This window comes from Pristiophorus japonicus, chromosome 14 (assembly GCF_044704955.1).
Source record: "Pristiophorus japonicus isolate sPriJap1 chromosome 14, sPriJap1.hap1, whole genome shotgun sequence".
Lineage (NCBI taxonomy): Eukaryota > Metazoa > Chordata > Chondrichthyes > Pristiophoridae > Pristiophorus > Pristiophorus japonicus.
The window spans coordinates 175,513,192-175,533,107 of NC_091990.1; the positions used below are offsets into that span (position 1 = coordinate 175,513,192).

At 48.8% G+C, this 19,916-nt stretch overlaps 1 protein-coding gene across 1 annotated transcript in view; it reads right to left on the bottom strand.

The window, feature by feature from the left end:
• The window catches only part of otog (otogelin), a 350,354-nt gene that overhangs the window by 28,334 nt on the left and 302,104 nt on the right, over positions 1-19,916 (bottom strand). The window contains exons 40-47 of the mRNA XM_070898763.1: positions 10,838-11,029; positions 10,375-10,587; positions 8,841-8,945; positions 7,115-7,219; positions 4,253-4,354; positions 2,019-2,117; positions 1,888-1,928; positions 1,723-1,798 (exon numbers count right to left, since the gene is read on the bottom strand). Coding sequence (XP_070754864.1) covers positions 1,723-1,798; positions 1,888-1,928; positions 2,019-2,117; positions 4,253-4,354; positions 7,115-7,219; positions 8,841-8,945; positions 10,375-10,587; positions 10,838-11,029 — 933 coding nt within the window. The remainder of the gene's footprint in view (positions 1-1,722; positions 1,799-1,887; positions 1,929-2,018; positions 2,118-4,252; positions 4,355-7,114; positions 7,220-8,840; positions 8,946-10,374; positions 10,588-10,837; positions 11,030-19,916) is intronic.

Sequence of the window (19,916 nt, forward strand, 5' to 3'; positions counted from 1 at the left end):
AGTCTAACCACCTCCCCTTCCCATTCAACAGCATTACCATCACCGAATCCCCCACCATCAACATCCTGGGGATCACCATTCACCAGAAACTTAACTAGCCACGTAAATACTGTGGCTACAAGAGCAGGTCAGAGGCTGGGTATTCTATGGCGAGTGACTCATCTTCTGAGTCCCCAAAGCCTTTCCAACATCTACAAGGCACAAATCGGGAGTATGATGGAATACTCTCCACTTGCCTGGATGAGTGCAGCTCCAACATCACTCAGGAAACTCAGCATCATCCAGGACCAAGCAACCTGGTTGAATGACACCTCATCCACTACCTTAAACATTCACTCCCTCCACCATGGCTGCAGCCTGTACCATCTACAAGATGCACCGCAGCAACTCGCCAAGCCCACGACCTCGATCACCTAGAGCGACAAGGACTGCAGGTGCATGGGAACACCATCACTTCCATGTTCCCCTCTAAGTCACACACCATCCTGACTTGGAAATATATCATGGTCTGTTCATCGTCGCTGGGTCAAAATTCAGGAACTCCCTACCTAACAGCACTGGAGTACTTTCACCACATGGACTGCAGCGGTTCAAGAAGGCGGCTCACCACCACCTTCTCAAGGGCAATTAGGATTGGGCAATAAATGCTAGCCTTGCCACCAACACCCACATCCCGTGAATGAATACATTTAAAAAAATGTAACGAGCAAATTCTTTGAGTTGGGGGGTACGGCAGAAGAAGATTTTCTAAATGGGGTGGACCGAGACCAGGAAGACATTTTTTTAAAGAACAATGATCTTGGAATCAACCTATTAAGGCATATGAAGCCAGTGGAATATAGAACGTATAGGGGTGAGAGTGAGCAGCAGTTAATGCAGGAGAGGACTCCAGCTGCAGGCATAAAACTATTGACATAAAATAGGCATTGGTACTGCAAGTCCTTGCATCAAACATGTTTAGTCCTCAATATCTCTGAGCTGAACTAAAAGTTAAGTGGTACTCCAACTACAGTTACACTGAGATCCTGTTATTGAACAAACTGTAGCCGGAACTTTTGAATTAATTCAATTAACCTAAGAACTAGGTTTCATAACAAAGCCTTAAATACTGCACACAGTTTTTCCCATGGTAACAATTTATCTACTCTGTCACATGAACATGAATCAAACGGCAACCTCAGTCAGAACATCTTTTTGCATCAGTATGTTTCTGTTTCCAACACTGGCAAACCTTATGCACCCTCTAAATGAGATTGTTAGCTTAGTGCCGGTTTATTCCCATTTACTGGCAATATTATGTTGACTATGAACGGAGTTAAAATGGTCACATTTGATTTTACTTCAAACTGCTGCAGTTGGCAAACAGTGTGGAGTGGAATCGAACCAAGGTCACACAGGCTTGCATCATCCTGTCCACTTTGCCTGTTTTGGAACATTTCTTAATCTATAAAAATGTCGTAACGAGTAAAGGCATTCCAGCTTCCTTTGTAATCCAGATCCTGTTCAAGAAACTGATTTGATGAATTACAATCTTTTTCCTATCCCTCTGCTGGCTTAATCATAAATCTGCCTAATTCCCTTTTGAATGCTTCAATAGTTCACAGTATTCTTGGAATAAAGTTACATTTTTTGACTCACATATAATTCTCAACAGTTTGGTGCAAATTACTCGCTTGCAATTAGACCATGGAGAAGTCATTACAATGATAAATGTGCACTTACCACATTTGTAATCTGGGCATCCACATGGATCGGCTGCGATATTTCCATGCTGCTGTTCTGTTACTAACACCTCTCCCTACAAGTGCCAAATGATTGAATGGTTATAGTTCTGGAGACAAGAAAAGCGCACAACATCAAGTCAAAAGATAGGAACATGTTACTTACCAGTTTGCATTGAGGTTTAGGAACTGTGTCACAAGCACATTCTAAAAAAAAGTTATTAAAACCTAGTTACTTCAGTCATGGAATTTGGCAATTTCTCTGAATATTTACAAGTTTAAAAAATATCATCGTACCACAAGAATGAAATGGGCAACACTGATCTGGAATCCATGCCTGGATTACTTTCATTCCTGAAGGACATTGAGACTTTGGACAACGATTGATCTCGCAAACTAAGAGAAACAGAATAAAGATTATTAGAAACGAGAAAAAAATCTGGATGGTTATGAATTGAACTGTAGCTATAGATCTTACGAAATTCAAGCTATATGGAGCTATAACTCTTGGAGATATTTCTTAGACAACATGAGGAGAGATTGAGTAGATTAGGCCTATATTAGAAGAATGAGAGGTGATCTCATTGAAATATACAGCATTCTTACAGGGCTTGACAGGGTAGATGCAGGGAGGATGTTCCCCCGGGCTGGGGAGTCTAAAACCAGGGGTCACAGTCTCAGAGTAAGCGGTCGGCCATTTAGGACTGAGATGAGGATAAATTTCTTCACTCAGAGAGTGTTGAATCTTTGGAATTCCTCAGAGGGCTGTGGAGGCTCAGTCGTCGGGTATATTCAAGACAGAGAGCGATAGGTTTTTGGATATTCAGGGAATCAAGGGATATGGGGATAGTGCAGGAGAGTGGAGTTGAGGTCGAAGATCAGTCATGCTCTTATTGAATGGCAGGACAGGCTCGAGGGGCTGAATGGCCTACACCTGCTACTAATTCTGATGTTCTTATGTTCTAACACTACTGATTCAAGACTGGTAGCTGTGAAGGGTGAAACAGAGCCAGGAACATCACTCTGCCCCATCATGAGCGATGTCTGCAAACAAGGTTCAGAAAGTATCTGTGAGATTAAGCAGACCCACTTAAGCCATTTTAAAACCTGCCTCATCTCTGGAGTGGAGCTATAAAGAGAGATCTGTTGGAAAATCATAGGCAGCACACAGCTAAATGTTAAATATGTTGGTGGATGAGGTCCCCTCTAGCTGCATGGATTTGTAGCAGCCACTGAAACCCTCATCCATGTCTTTGTCACTTCCAGATTCAACTATTCCAATGCTCTTCTGGTCAGACTCCCATTCTCCAGCTCATGTATACTTCGGCTTATTCAAAATACTGTTGCCCATAGCCTATCCCACACTAAATCTCACTCACCCATCACTCTGTTCTCGTTGACTTCTTCTGGCTGCCAGTTTCCTAATGTCCCCAATTTAAAATTCTCATCCGTGTGTTTAATTCTTTTCATGCTCTTGCAGGTTAACTCTGTAACCTACTGCAGCCATACAATCTTACCACCTTCCCGAACTCTCCGTTCCTCTGAACCTGGCCTTGAGTGCCCCCCACCCCCCCCCGCGACCCCACCCGCCACCCCCCCACACTTCCTTCACCCCACCATTGGCTGCCATGCCTTCAGCCACCAAAGCCTCACACTCTGGAACGACCCCTTTAACCTGTCCTTGCTCTCCATTGTCCTCTCTTCCTTGAAAGCTCCCTCTTAATGCCGACCTCTTGGACCAAACTTTTTATGTTGTTGTGGGGGGTAAAGTAACTGGATCAGGTGCATGCATTGTAGTCAAATGCAAGTGAGACGGGAGTGCTGTAACCAGAGTTAGTGGGCCATATTGCTTGTTCCTGGACCCTCTAGTCTTAGGATCTGAGAAGGAGAGGCAGAAAACATATGGAGGGCCTAAAATGCTAGGTAGCTGTTTTAACTCCAGTACCAGCTTCATGTGCAACAACCAGGGCAATTTCCCAGGGCCCCAGTCCATGGAGTGGACTGCATTAGACTAAGTAGCAATGCAAGTCACCCACAGTGCAGGTGGGAGGAGCCTCTACCCGGGATCCCTACGAGTCCAACGCCAGTGTTGTTACAATCAGGCTATGAGATCTTCCAGCTGCTATTTTGGAAAGCAACTGCAAAGCCCTAAAACCAGCAACGCTTATCACTGCTGCATGCCTCTTGGGTGTGTAGCAGAACTTGCTTTCCTTCACGGGGTATCTGGGTGCAGAACTCCACTAAAGAGCAAGTCTATGCAGATGACCTGAATCCCGAAGTACAGGTGGGGTCACGTGGAGTAAACTTCAGGCCAGTTCATCTGCCTAGAGGGAGGAAAATCAGTCTTAAAAATTACTCAATACTTCTCCTGAGGTAAAACCCTAGCAGTGTGAGATGGTGCAGTCTTGCACTGCTTGGCTTTAGTGCATTCAGAAGTCAGATCACAAACTAACCTGTGAGTTATACAGCCACTTCTGTGTTAGTAAGCTAAAGCTGTTACGTGTTTTTTGAATGGTAAACATTATTCTCACCACACTGGTAGGCTGGGCAACACATCTCAGTCGTATTGTTGTCTACGGTAAGGACCTCTCCTTCCTGGCAGTTGGGAATTTTGTCGGAGCAAGCACCACACACTAAGTACAGGGAAAAAGAAAGTGTTAACATATTGATCAAAGTGTTGACATTAATGATGAGGATCAGGAAAAGGTTTCAGACTGTACATTGCACTGTGTAATACTATTATATTAAAGCTTAATGTTTTTGTTTGGAATTCCTCCATTCACTATTTTAACAAGGGCGGTTACAAGTTTAGGTTCTTGTCTTAGACACTTTCTTGGGTTCAGTAGCATCAATCACTCCCGTAAGTGGATCCTATACCCTTTCCTGGCAATGAGTGACTCTCCGGTATGAGCTCGACAGGCCGATTGGCCTCCTTCTGGGCTGTAGCCATTCTATGGTTCACTATCCGATATCTATTTATGCGTTAGTGTAACCCAGTGGAGGCAACAATGGTGTCCCTTTGTGATTTGAATTGGATATTGTGGCCAGAATTGTCTTCGGTGAGGCGGGTTTGGGGGGAGGGGGGGGTTGGTCTGACAAGCACCTCGGAGGCAGGGTTTCCCACAGGCCCTGCGAATTTTACTGGCAGGGTCTAATTTGAATGCGAGGCCTCTGTTTCCTGCACGCAGCAAGCTAGCTTGAGTGGCTGGCTGGCTGTGGGTGAGTAGGCCTCAGTTGCGAGGAGTCAGTCCGGCAGAGGAGGGCCAGCAATCGCAAGGGGTGAGTTTGCAGGATCGGCAGGCAATGGGGAGGGGGGGGCGGGGGGAGAGTGGGGGACAGGGATCGGATCCGGGAGGTCGGGGAACGGCAGGCAAGCGGGAATCGTGGGAGTGGTCGGGGATCAGGGGGTGGCGGGGGGGGTTGGAGGATCGGCAGGAGGGGCCAGGGGATCAAGGCCAGCCGCCAGAGTATTGTGGCCAGCCTCATCATTATCATTGTTGGGTGGGAGGGGGGGGGGGTGGCCTGGGGGTTGTGAGGGAAGACCTGTAGAGGCGATCGGAAGCCTCGTGAGGGGGGGTCTCCGATCACAGGGAGTGGATTAGATAGGGACCCTGGATCCAGGAGGTAAGTATAAGTCCACTTACCTCCTGTATGCGGCAGTCTGTTTACCTGCCGGGTTTCACAACTTGTGTGAAACCCATCTGCGGGCAGTTAAGTTCAACTTGGAGGGGAAAATAAAGGCTTACAGCCTCATTACAATATTTAAATTGAGGTAATGTCCCCTGGCAGCGGGTTGGTCGCCTGCCCCTGGCAAAACCAGAAGTGGGCGGGTTGGAGGCGGTGTCAGGTCAGGAATTCCAGTTTTAACAATTTAACTGGCCCCAAACTCCAAACCTACCCATTTTTGATGGGAAATTTACAGCCTGTGTCTTTCACACCTGCCCTTAAAACCTCCCTCAAAGCCTCCCTGATAAAGTGCAACATCCCCACTGATACCTGGGAGTCCCTGGCCAAAGACCGCCCTAAGTGGAGGAAGTGCATCCGAGAGGGCGTTGAGCACCTCGAGTCTCATCGCCGAGAGCATGCAGAAATCAAGCGCAGGCAGCGGAAAGAGCATGCGGCAAACCTGTCCCACCCACCCCTTCCCTCAACGACTGTCTGTCCCTCCTGTGACAGGGACTGTGGTTCTCGTATTGGACTGTTCAGCCACCTAAGGACTCATTTTTAGAGTGGAAGCAAGTCTTCCTCGACTCTGAGGGACTGCCTATGATGATATGTGTTTCTTCAATCTTCTCAAAAGTCAACTTGGTAAGATGAGGCTAGGTATGAACCCTTAAGCTGTTTTCTTTCACAACAAGTGAACATACAGTTTCAAAGCATTTTGCCTTTGTGGACTCCATGGTTTCATATCATGAAGCCTCAGGGGCCACATTTGAAGTTTAAATACATTGATCCCACTGACTTGCATATAACTTGCAAAAACTAACTCAGCTTGATATTTTAATTTAGGATTTATCCACCAATGAGGCAACACCACAGAACACCACCTTGCATTTACATAGCATTACATAGAAATACATCTCATGGTGCTTCACAGAGACTTAATCACACAAAAATGGACACTAAGCCACAGAAGGAGATATTAGAATGGGTGACCAAAAGCTTGTTCAAAGAGGTGGGTTTTAAGGAGGGTCTTAAAGGAGGAGAGGGGTTTATGAATGGAATTCCAGAGCACGGGGCCAATGGTGGAAGGAGAATTCATAAAAAGCCAAAGGCCAGGAACAGCTCTATCCAAATTTACAAACGTTCAAAATTCAGCAGACAAACAATGGAGAATCAAATTGAATTGAGTTTTTTTGAGTTTTGAGGGCAGACTGGCAGGGCCCTAGATGACTCTTGTCTTTGACCTTCTCTGCCTTGCTGTGAAGAATGACTCTGCTGATATCAAGAAACTCAGTCATGTCACAGTGTGAAGATAAACCTAGTAACCAGCAATTCATTTAAGATTTTTGGGAATACCTTCATAACTGCAAGCTTAATTTTTAGTGGGTAGTGCTTTATTATTTTCTCCCTCTTTACATAACTTCCAACAAAACTTAAAAGAAAATAGCATAAAAATATCAATGTTATCTTTACAGCTCTACGAAAGAAAATCAATAAAATAACAATAGAAAAAAACTTGTCAAAGTAAACCTTTAACTCGTCCCAATTTGAATTTCTGTGTGGCCCGTTCTCGAATATTTAAAAAAACAAGTTTGGTTTCTGACAAAATTAAACTTATTTAGGCAATTATGAGTCACAATCCCAAAAGGCTTAAAACTGATGGGAATAAACGATCACTAATTAAACAAATACAAATTATTTTAAATCAATTTGTACATTGTGCAACTTACTACAGATGTAGGCTAAGCAACAACTGCCATCAGTGCGGGTAGCAATCAGAGTTTGGTCCTCTCGACAAATTGGAATATCAGACTCGCACTTTCCTGGATCACATTCTGTAGGAAATGAAGACTCTGTCAAATGAGGTACTAAGTAGGTCGCAGGTCTTAAGTTTTAAAGCTTGTTTTGCCATGGTTAATTACTTTGAAAGCATAGACCATATATGCACTTGAAATTAAAAAATTCTAAATTATTTATTTGTATTTTATTTTTTACCCCTCGTACATCTCCCTAACCCAAACACTGTTCAGCTTAGCTTACAGGCCTTTCTCAAAAACACACTTTCACCAGCTGTTTGGAGATGCCTTGGGGTGACTTGTCATCTTTGTAATTCTCACCATCACTGTGTGGAACCACCTAGATATCTATTCTGCATCCCTTCTGATGGCACACTGGAATTTGAGGAACTACAGGTGCAAAGATGCATCATTGCTACAGAGAATTGTATGATTATGAATTGCAGACATTAAGAATAATTTGCAACTTTATTCTGAAAAGTTTGTTTTGTCTTTTCCCGTCTTTACCTTGACAATTGAGTTTCCTGGTCATTTATTAGGAACAGCAATGGGCTAGAATTGCTCAAGTCACTATGTGTAATGATATTATTTATTTTTATTTGTTCATGGGATGTGGGCATTGCTGACAAGGCCAGCATTTATTGCCCATCCCTAACTGCACTTGTTTGAGAAGGTGAGCTACCTTCATGAACCACAGAAGGCAGTTAAGAGTCAACCACATTGCTGTAGGTCTGGAGTCACATATAGGCCATATCGGTAAGGGCGGCAGATTTCCTTCCCTAAAAGGACATTAATGAACTAGATTGGTTTTTACGGCAATCTGGTAGTTTCATGGTCATTATTACTGATAGTAGCTTTTTATTCCAGATTTATTTAATTGAATTTAAATTCCCCAGCTGCCGTAGCGGGATTTTGAACTCATGGCTCTGGATCATTAGTACAGGTTTCTGGATTACTAGTCCAGTAACATAAACACAATGCAACCGTATCCCCTAATTATAGTGTCAGCCGTGGCTCAGTGGGCAGCACTCTCGCCTTTGAGTCAGAAGGTTGTGGATTCAAGTCCCATTCCAGGGACTTTTGAGCACAAAAAAAATCTAGGCTGACACTGCATGAAATGCTGAGGGAGCCATGCACTGTCGGAGCTGCTGTCTTTCGGATGAGACGTTAAACCGAGGCCCCGTCTGCTCTCAAGTGGATGTAAAAGATTCCATGGCATTCTATTTTGAAGAGAAAGGGAGTTATCCCCGGTGTCCTGGCCAATACATATCCCTCAATCAACATTACAAAAAAACAGATTATCTGGTCATTATCACATTGCTGTTTGTGGGAGCTTGCTTGTGTGCAAATTGGCTGCCACGTTTCCCACATTACAACAGTGATTATACTCCCAACCGTACTTAATTGGCTGGAAAACGCTTTGAGATGTCTGGTGGTCGTGAAAGGTGCTATATAAATCCACGTCTTTCTTTTTATATTAGTTTAAAAATGATGTTTGTGCTGTCACAACAAAGCCATTCTTCCCCCATTATGTTATAAAAACAAGGCTGTAAATGAATGAAAAATCCAAGGAAATTTCCATCACGCTTACTGTAACTGCAGACTAGATCATTCTACATGGGATTGCACCAATATTTTATGTATTAACTCATGCACTTACCACAAAAGTAATCAGGACAGCAGAAGTCTGGTTTGTAATGGGTAATGAGCCTTTCTCCATATGCACAATGAGGAGCAAAACTCTCACAGACTGTTTGATTGCAAGCTGAAAGTAGAATAGAATGGCAGTCCTATTAGTGCATGGTACATTGTGATGCAAGACCATCATCAGGCTGGGGCCATTAGAGGGGGCAGCATGCCACTGCAGGGAGCAGCGCGTGCTGCTGCAGGAGGGCGACGGCTGACTGCAGTGCGGGCAGGTACAGCAGGAGCGGCGAGGTCGAGGCGAAGGAGCGGCAAGCGTTCGTAGAGGGATGTAATCGGGGCCCAGGAGAGGCGAGAGCTCGGGGCCCAGAAGAGGCGAGGGCCCAGGGGCAGCACGGACCAGCCCACACTGCGATATGTGTGTGCACTAGGTCCGTGCAGCAGAGCTGGTCTCCAGTCGTCCTGGTTAATCCTTGCCACCAGACCAAGACCTAGCTCTGTCAAGCCCGTGTGGTGGCTGGTGAGCAACGGTCGCCACACGTTAAAAAAATCCACGCACAGGCATCTTCCACCCTTCAGGATGTGGTTCGGGAACGGGGCATTAGGTCCTTCATTGAAACACCTGTGAACTCATCCCTTTTCGGCGTGGGAGCAAGTCATCCTCGTTTCGAGAGACTACCTATGATGATGATTGTTACATTGACCTAAATGCATCACTGAGCCTTAAAGGCTTCTTAAAGGTAACAAATCTCTTGACTCATTAAAAAGAAAATGAGGGACTCTGAAATATATATTCCTTTTTTCCAATATGTCACACTTTGTATTAATTGACTAAAAGCAAAGATTCCTTTATAACAGCTCTTAAGAAATATAAGGGTATATTTTCAACTTGCAACCCGGGTGTAAAACTGGCATTGCGTGTTGGCTGACATTATCAAAACAGCCCGATTTTCATATTCATTGATCTACTTCAAATCCAGAGACTCCTCCAGATATTTCTCAGCACCCATCCTTACTGCTCCCTCACTTCTCCCTTCTGGCCATCTTCTGTTCTTTACAATCATGGCCCATGTGCCTAAATCCTGCCTCACTTATTCTTCTCCTCCCCAGCATATCTGAGGTGTTGCAGGCAGTATTTAGACAGCCTGGATGCCTTTGCATCAGTAAAGTGGCTTACATCGCAACTTATGGTGAGGTCAGTGCTGCTATCTCAAGGTAGGTGGAAGTTCTAATCCGCCTCGTTTCTAATGTGCGATTAGAATTCTGGGCCCTAAAGACCTTCCTACTACTCACGCGATAGATTCATTGAGTGTCTGGAGAGTGATCTTGGGTTCAATCCCCAGGGCCCAGAATTCTAATGGCACATCGGAAACGAGGCATGAGGGTGGCCTTGGGTTCGGATAACTTCAAGTGACTCAGGTTTTACTTTCAGGATTTATAATATTCTCTGAACATCTTAAGTGCAGCTTCAGTGTAAATTATCTTTACGTAGAGCTAATATTGTTGAGACATGGAGGATTAGTCATCTGCTGACAGAATTTAACACTTACCACATATTTTGTTAGGGCAGCATCTCCTATCGCTAGCTAGACTAACCACTACTTCCCCAGAACGGCGACAGATTGGTTCAGGAACAGCAGAGCAGTTGTGGTCAACGGTAAGAATAGTCCCATTCTCCAGACACTGGTACATACAGCATCCATCCAATGAGGCATTCCATGTCTCACCAGCAGCATGGGGTAGCCCCCAGCTATCAGTGCAAGCTTAAAAATAAAAATACACATGGAATTACCGTCCTTTAGCAATAAGTTAATTGTCCATGCAGTAAAATATTTGACAGGTTAGCAAACAAAAGGACAACTAGTACTGCCCGAGGCATGAACAGTCCAATATGCCTGGTGTTACAAATATGCAAAGTTATTATGTATTAAATTATATTTCATTTAAAAAGTATTGGAAAAAGTTTGTGTTGAATTCCTCATGGCAAGACATTGAGTGGATAATCGGCCATACCACATTTCTCCTCGGGTATGCACAGGATGGAGTCAAGACGATGAAGGATGGTTCCTTGTGGGCAGACACATCCCTCACTCAGAATGGAGCAGGTTGAATCCTCAGATGGCAAGAAAATTCTGTTCTGGCATGTCTTTGCTTCACAGGTCAGTACACAAGCCTGGTATATCATGTTAGCAGGACATGCAAAGGCTGAAAAAGCAGGAAAAAATCACTCAGTACAATTCTAATTGCTTAATTTATTTAGGCTGAGGTAGGACTTATATATTTTACAAAAATGAGTGCAGAACATTTCAAATAAATAACAAATTACTATGAAGATTGAGATTAACCATAAATGTTAAAGTTTGATTTGTGTTTTTTTTGCCCTGCACTAATATTCTTGTGCCTGCACAATGTAAAAGCTACAATTCCACAAAGATAGTGAAGCAGGTTGAACACAGGGGTCAGATTTTGTGGTGGGTATGATGGCGTACACTGAAAGTACACCGTCATACCGCCTTTGAAATTGACTGCAAGTTCGGGATTTCCACATGTGCCCGTCAAGGTACACCTTGACAAACGATCCACACCTACGGGGAAATACTCATTGCTGGTGCGAAGCAGGGCAGCAATTACATCCGAAAATGTTACTGTTAGTGAAAGCAGGCACAGGAGCCTGTTTCCCTGTGAAAGTAACTCATTTGTATTGAACATTGAGAGCATGCAGTGGATATACAGGTTGGGCCTCCCTTATCCGGGATTCCCTTATCCGGGACCACCCCTTGTCCAGCATGATTCTGGTGGCCTGGGGCGCATGCGCAGAACGTGGCCAATCTCCACCTTGACTTTGGAGCCCACCGACATTCGGCCCGCTGGGGGCCCACCGATACTCGGCCCACTGGGACCTGCCGACACTCGGCCCACTGGGACCTGCCGTCACTCGGCCCACTGGGGGGCTCACCGACACTCGGCCCGCTGGGGGCCCACCGACACTCGGCCCGCTGGGAGCTCACCGACACTCGGCCCACTGGGGGCTCACCGACACTCGGCCCACTGGGGGCTCACCGACACTCGGCCCACTGGGGGCCCACCGACACTCGGCCCACTGGGGCCCACCGACACTCGGCCCACTGGGGGCCCACCGACACTCGGCCCACTGGGGGCCCACCGACACTCGGCCCACTGGGACCTGCCGACACTCGGCCCGCTGGGGGGCTCACCGATACTCGGCCCGCTGGGGGCCCACCGACACTCGGCCCACTGGGGGGCCCACCGACACTCGGCCCACTGGGGGCTCACCGATACTCGGCCCGCTGGGGGCCCACCGACACTCGGCCCGCTGGGGGCTCACCGACACTCGGCCCGCTGGGGTCACGCCGATACTCAGCCCGCTGGGGGCCCACCGACACTCGGCCCGCTGGGGGGCTCACCGACACTCGGCCCGCTGGGGGGCTCACCGACACTCGGCCCGCTGGGGGGCTCACCGACACTTGGCCCGCTGGGGTCACGCCGATACTCAGCCCGCTGGGGGCCCACCGACATTCGGCCCGCTGGGGGCCCACCGACACTCGGCCCGCTGGGGGGCTCACCGACACTCGGCCCGCTGGGGGCCCACCGACACTCGGCCCGCTGGGGGCCCACCGACACTCGGCCCGCTGGGGGCCCACCGACACTCGGCCCGCTGGGGGCCCACCGACACTCGGCCCACTGGGGGCCCACCGACACTCGGCCCACTGGGGGCCCACCGACACTCAGCCTGCTGGGGGCCCACCGACACTCGGCCCACTGGGACCTGCCGACACTCGGCCCGCTGGGACCTGCCGACACTTGGCCCGCTGGGGGCCCACCGACACTCGGCCCGCTGGGGGCCCACCGACACTCGGCCCGCTGGGGGCCCACCGACACTCGGCCCGCTGGGGGCCCACCGACACTCGGCCCGCTGGGGGCCCACCGACACTCGGCCCGCTGGGGGCCCACTGACACTCGGCCCGCTGGGGGCCCACCGACACTCGGCCCGCTGGGGGACACCGACACTCGGCCCGCTGGGGGCCCACCGACACTCGGCCCGCTGGGGGCCCACTGACACTCGGCCCACTGGGGGCCCACCGACACTCGGCCCACTGGGGGCCCACCGACACTCGGCCCGCTGGGGGACACCGACACTCGGCCCACTGGGGGCCCACCGACACTCGGCCCACTGGGGGCCCACCGACACTCGGCCCGCTGGGGGCCCACCGACACTCGGCCCGCTGGGGGCCCACCGACACTCGGCCCACTGGGGGCCCACCGACACTCGGCCCACTGGGACCTGCCGACATTCGGCCCGCTGGGAGCCCACCGACACTCGGCCCGCTGGGGGCCCACCGACACTCGGCCCACTGGGACCTGCCGACACTCGGCCCGCTGGGAGCCCACCGACACTCGGCCCGCTGGGGGCCCACCGACACTCGGCCCGCTGGGGGCCCACCGACACTCGGCCCGCTGGGGGCCCACTGACACTCGGCCCGCTGGGGGCCCACCGACACTCGGCCCGCTGGGGGACACCGACACTCGGCCCGCTGGGGGCCCACCGACACTCGGCCCACTGGGGGCCCACTGACACTCGGCCCACTGGGGGCCCACCGACACTCGGCCCACTGGGGGCCCACCGACACTCGGCCCGCTGGGGGACACCGACACTCGGCCCACTGGGGGCCCACCGACACTCGGCCCGCTGGGGGCCCACTGACACTCGGCCCACTGGGGGCCCACTGACACTCGGCCCACTGGGGGCCCACCGACACTCGGCCCACTGGGAGCCCACCGACACTCGGCCCGCTGGGGGCCCACCGACACTCGGCCCGCTGGGGGCCCACCGACACTCGGCCCGCTGGGGGCCCACCGACACTCAGCCCGCTGAGGCCACGCCAATACTTGGCCCGCTGGGGGACACCGACCTCCTCCCCTCCTCGGGCTGACCTCCCTTTATCCGGCAAAATCCCTTATTCGGCACAGGCCAGGTGCCGAGGGAAGTTCGACCTGTAGTTGTAAGCAATATACCTTTTACCCTAAAATATGCAAAATATGCAAATTGTTCAGTAAGTTTAAATTAAATTGAAATGTTACTGTTGCCAGAAAACCACCCACAGAAACAAACTACTTGGACTGAACACATACCACTTAACATATCCTAAGAAGTAAAGGGTTTTTTTTGCAGCGGAGAGGATAGGGTCTATGTGGTCTCTCCACCAATTTCATAATGCGTCTGTGAATGTATGATCAAGAACTGGGCATTTGGCACAGATAATTTAAACTTCTTCCAAATGTATGACATAAAACCATTTTTCTATTTAATTATTTTATATAATACATTTAAAGCTGCTCACAGTTGGGGTGCTACATGCATGGTGTATAGTAAATCAAATGGATTTTGATTTCAGTGCTGTTGAATCGCAATCCGTCAAAAAGTTATAGTTACATCTTTTCTCACTAATTGACCTTAGACAGGATATTAAATACTAGCCTCAAAAGAATAAAAAAACGTACCTGAATTACATAAAATACACCAAACACATCCTTAATTTAAAAAGCCAGGATGTATGAAGTACAATGCAGGTAATGCTTTGGGCTAGCAAAAACACTCTACAACACACTACAATGCTCCTTAGTGCAAATAAGAAAATTAACATGTTTCTTAGTATGAAATATAAATAATGCAACGTTTAATACACTTCCTAAGTGATCGAAACTGTTGAACTGCTAAACGATTTATTTCACTTTAGTAAATGGTAAAAGGTCAAGAGTCTTTCCATTGTCCTTAAATTATCTTTTTTAACCTTCAAGTGGAAAGCGGATGCCAAACTGGTATTTTGTTATATCATTTTAGCAGAATGCTGATATCTGAAATAAGTCCAAGTACCAATTTAATTACAAGCTCTGAAAAGTAATTTCAATGGAAGAGGGCTGAGGAGGCAGTCTTTGAATATATTCAAGACAGAGATATTTGAATATTAAGGGAATCAAGGGATATGGGGACAGTGCAGGAAAGCGGAGTTGAGGTAGAAGATCAGCCATGATCTTGTTAAATGGCGGAGCAGGCTCAAAGAGCCGAATGGCCCACTCCTGCTCCTAATTCTTATGTTCATACGTTCTTAAGAATTTTCTGTGGGCGTGGCTTAATTTTGACAGATTTTGTGGGCATGTCTTCCCTTATGCATAATCTGTACCTTGCGCTCCTGGCCTTCCTGATGTAATACTCTGCGCAGAACTCTGCAGTGCTGAACAGCAAGTCTACTTGTGGAGCCTTGCACAAGCTAAGTTCGTATTATTTTCGGGGTTCGGTGATGTCATCCATAGCTAAGCCACCGCAATTTTTGGTCCACGATCTTTTTACTCTAGGTGTTGTATATGCAGACTATGGATATACTCTCTGTGTAGTCAATGCGTGGTTGCATAAGATGGAGACTTGTTTACCTGATGTACTATCAATAAGGTTTACACTGTGTATATACATGCTGGCACCACTAGAGGGTGCAACTGGTGGAGACCGGGGGATCCTGCCCTGGTGGCAGGGCCCAGTATAAAAGGCTGCACATCATGCTTGTGCCTCACTCTGGAGTTTGGAATAAAGGACCGAGGTCACTACAGTTTGAGTACAACACATTGCCTCGCGGAGTCATTCATAAGTACATCACAGACATAATACTAGGATCGTTGCCAAGTTCCTGAGCAAACCAATAAGGTGAGAATCCAAATTTGCTTCTCCTGTGCTGCCTCAGTAAAAGGTGAAAGTGGTTGGGTTAGGGTCAGGTTTTAGATTTTTACAACGTTCACAACCTCCCACCCACCCCCACTTTGCCTTCAACCCACCCGCTTTATTGTGTGAAAATTCCCCAATCACCACCATCATCATTGGCAGTCCCTCGGAATCGAGGAAGACTTGCTTCCACTCTAAAAATGAGTCCTTGGGTGGCTGAACATTCCAATACGAGAGCCACAGTCCCTGTCACAGGTGGGACAGATAGTCGTTGAGGGAAGGGATGTGTGGGACAGGTTTGCAACACGCTCTCTCCGCTGCCTGCACTTGGTTTCTGCATGCTCTCGGCGACGAGACTCGAGGTGCTCAGAGCCCTCCCAGATGCACTTCCTCCACGTAGGGCGGTCTTTGGCCAGGGACTCCCAGGTGTCAGTGGGGATGTCGCACTTTATCAGGGAGGCTTTGAGGGTGTTCTTGTAATGTTTCCTCTGCCCACCTTTGGCTCGTGTGCCGTGAAGGAGTTCCGAGTAGAGCACTTGCTTTGGGAGTCTCATGTCTGGCATGTGGACAATGTGGCCTGCCCAGCGGAGCTGATCAAGTGTGGTCAGTGCTTCGATGCACAGTAAGATACTATCCATAGTTTTCACTTATTGGTAATTTCACCCTTGCTATAGATTGCATGAAGTAGCGCTCTTCGGAAGCTGAATTTGGATATAATGGTCCAGAAATTGCTGGAAAAATAATGGCAAATGAATACCATTTGTATGAACAGTTTGTATAAAATGCAGCAATTTGTGGCGTAGAAGAGATACGTCACGAGTTCCATTCACCAAAAAGTGCTAGGTGATTTGTGTTGCCACGCCGAGAGCCTTGCAAAAAATGAAACTATTGCTGGAGTTATGCCATTAATGCCAATTAATCTTGCCACAGCCATTTAGACCACTGGTAATTCATGTTGTAAGGACCATGTTAATGATGTCATTTGGGATCCTGACATGACACTCAACCTTGCAGGCCCAGAAAGGGAACAATGAAACTGTGGAGTCTCACTCCAGCAGGTAGTGAATTGTTCCTATAGGTTGTTTAAACTTTTTAATCTGTCGGCAGTACTTTTGTGCCAGTCCGACCATCCACACATTAGTATCGGACGTCAATAATTTTCAGGATGCAAGGCAGTTTTCACACTGAGACATACAAATTAAAAAGATTTATTTCTGAAAATGATTTTGGGATACAGTATGAGTAATTTGAGACAAGACATGCTGGGTCGAAATTTAGGTCCACAAGAAAGCTGGCGCACCTCACGACTTTTTGGAGCCATCACCGGCAACATTTTTGTGGTGGGCCCTCGATCCAAATTCAGCAAAAAAAAATGGCGTCCTGCGCTAAGGAGCGGCTGCAAACGCCAGTTTACAACGGTGTGGGTATCTTGATTGAAGCGAGTTCACCATGGAGAAATTCAGCATTTTGCTAATGTGGAGATAACGAGTCAGTTGCTCCCTGGCCTTCTTACAGGCCCAGGTTTGGAGCTAGGCCCCGAGGAGGGAAAGAGTTGAGTTGCAGGAATGACTGGTGCTAGTAGACCAAGGAGGGCAAACCGCTTTACTGACGCTGAGCTGGAGACCCTCTTGTAGGGTGTCGAGGGCAGGAGGAGACTGATTTATTCCAACGTAAGGAGACCCACTCGTGAGGTCTTGAGCAATGCATGGAGGGAGATTGCAGGGCAGGTTTCAGGCATCTCCATTCATAACAGGACTCCAATGCAGTGCACAAAACACTTGAATGATATCATCCATCGTGTAAAAGTGAGTACCTGTTCCACCAACTGCTGACCTTGCATCTGCGAGCCTCTCCTTCAGCATTCTCTTATTTCCCATCCTCACTGTTTAGTCACTGAAGCAGCAGTTCATTGTTGACGCCTTTATATCTCTGTGTGTGTTCTTGAAATGGAGGCTCCCTTTCATCTCCCACTTACAGCTGCATGTCAGGGACAAACACTTGCGCACTAATTTCTGATACATCACAGTGGTACTCACCAACCATTCTTTGGTTGAGAGGCCAAACTGGCTCACAATAGTGTAAAGTCCTTACTCTACAGTGTGAAACCACACGAGGCACATTCTGGGGACAAGGTCACTCTGTGACCTTAATTCTTTATTCACAGGACTCCAAAGACGATGACCCTGCGTGGGACCTCCCTTTTTATACCTGTGAGATCAGGTAAGGAGTGTCTCCCACAAGTTCACCCCTCGTGGTCAAGGTGTGCATCTAGGTTGAGTGTCTACAGGAATACAGTGGTGTTACATTGTGGTTACACACATGACAAATAGAATAGAGCAAAGGAGGACCGGTGGTGGTGAGGCAGACATCCAGATCCTCACACCCTTGCAGGAGAGGGTTAAGGCACTCATGGGTAGACATGGCGCCTTCCCTGTGGTCCAGCTGCTGACACCAATGTGGGTAAGTGAAGGTCCTCTTTTAATGCGCTCTCTCCTTGAATGCGCCAGCGCCTACTGTTCCTGTCCTTCTGGAAGTCTGCTAATTGCCCCCTCACAGCAGCCCTTCTCCCATTTATGCTTGCAGATGAGAGACCGCGTGGCAGCACAGTGGGAAGTGAGGAGAGACCTCACACACCAGCTGGAGGCCTGCATGAGACCCTTCTCCACATCACAGCAGAATCTCAAGTCGCAGCAGTGACGACATTGAAGGGTCAAGCCCTGGTGACATGGAGAGCACTCCAACATTTGGGGATGTGACTGAAGAGGAAGAGGAGGACACTGATAGCACCAACGCATCACTGCTTCCACCCACACGCGCCAGCTCAGATACTGGGAGTGCACGGTCTGAGATAGTTGATGTAGTACAGGGGTATGCACTAGGTGCTGCACCAGGACCTAACGGGCTGGGGCATGGTGACGGTGCTAGGCAACCTCATGTGCCACCTCTTCGGGGGGGAGCGAGTCCGCACCGGAGTTCTGCCGACGAGGACTCAGATGATGCCATCGATGTTGCGGCTTACTAGAGAAGGGTGGAGGCCATGCACTCGCAGATATTGGGGCCACTGACAAGGGTGACAGAGAAGCTGTCGGAAGTGGTGAGGAGCACGGAGGAGTCTGCCTTCCGCATAGTCGACAGCTCTGCGCACAACATGGAGCCCGTTATTGCCAGTGTGCAGGCGATGGTGGTCTCCCAGAGTGACCGTGTGGATCCAGCTGTGATGCCGCAACCTGCAGGTGATGTGGCAGCTGCCATTTCAGCACAGGTGCGAGGGAACAAGTGCATCGGTGCTGGATTGGAGAGGATGGCCGTGGTCCTGGAAACTCAGAATGCTCTTATGCACTCTGGGCAACTGCTACCATGGAGCATCACACATGATGCCATGTCTGCTGGCTTTGTGACTCCGGCTGCTCTCATGCAGTCTCAAGCTCGATGCCACCCGACACCTCAGTGTTGCATTTGCGGCTGGGTTCACCACGGGCCACGGGGGTCCTTCTGGTGGGTTGTGCCACAGCGCCGATCTGACCTCCCCCAGCTTGGTGCTGGTGGTAGTGTACCGCCCCCGGTGAGTGACACAGGCTCCTTGGGCCAGGATCCTGATGATGTGCTCTCTCAGGATCACAACATTCCTGGCCCCAGACCTGCCACTCTGACACTGCCTCCACGCATGCCTCACCCGAGCCAAGCCAGACTGAACCCTCCCAGGAGGGTGCTGGCCAGTCTGCACCCATCCCTTCCAGGCCCAAAGGTGGTCGAGGGCATCCAACAAGGACATCTGTAGCTCCGACATAACAACCACACCAGCCTTCACAGACCCACAAGGCACAGGAGATACTTAGGCATAGTAGTAGGATAGGCATGGGAAAGAGGTGTTATAAGGAGATGCACAAGGATAACAAATTATGTTTTTGTGTTTGTTTCTGGCACTATTTTTTGTTCTGTTGTCTTTTTGCACTGATTTGCATAATGTCATAAATCTTTATTTTTTGCACATATATCTGGGCAGGTGTTTCGTTTGAGAGTGGGCAATTCTGTGTGAAGGCACGCATTGGGATGGCCATGGAAAGTGGGAGCTGAATGTTCGTGCATGGATGAGCTTATGTGAATCGAGCAGCAATGAGTCATGTCTGCACCTCCCTTGCAGGGTTGGGATGGCGACGACGCCTCCTGGCTGGGTGGTGACAGGGATCCTCCTCCTCCTCCTGCACCTCCTCCTCCTGCACTTCCTCCTCCTCCTCTTCCTCCTGCGCCTCCTCCTCATCAGGTGGTACTGCTGGCTCGATCTCCAGCGGCTGGCCCCTCATGAGGGCCAGGTTGTACAGCATGCAGCAGACCACCATGAATAAGGAGACCCGTTCAGGAGGT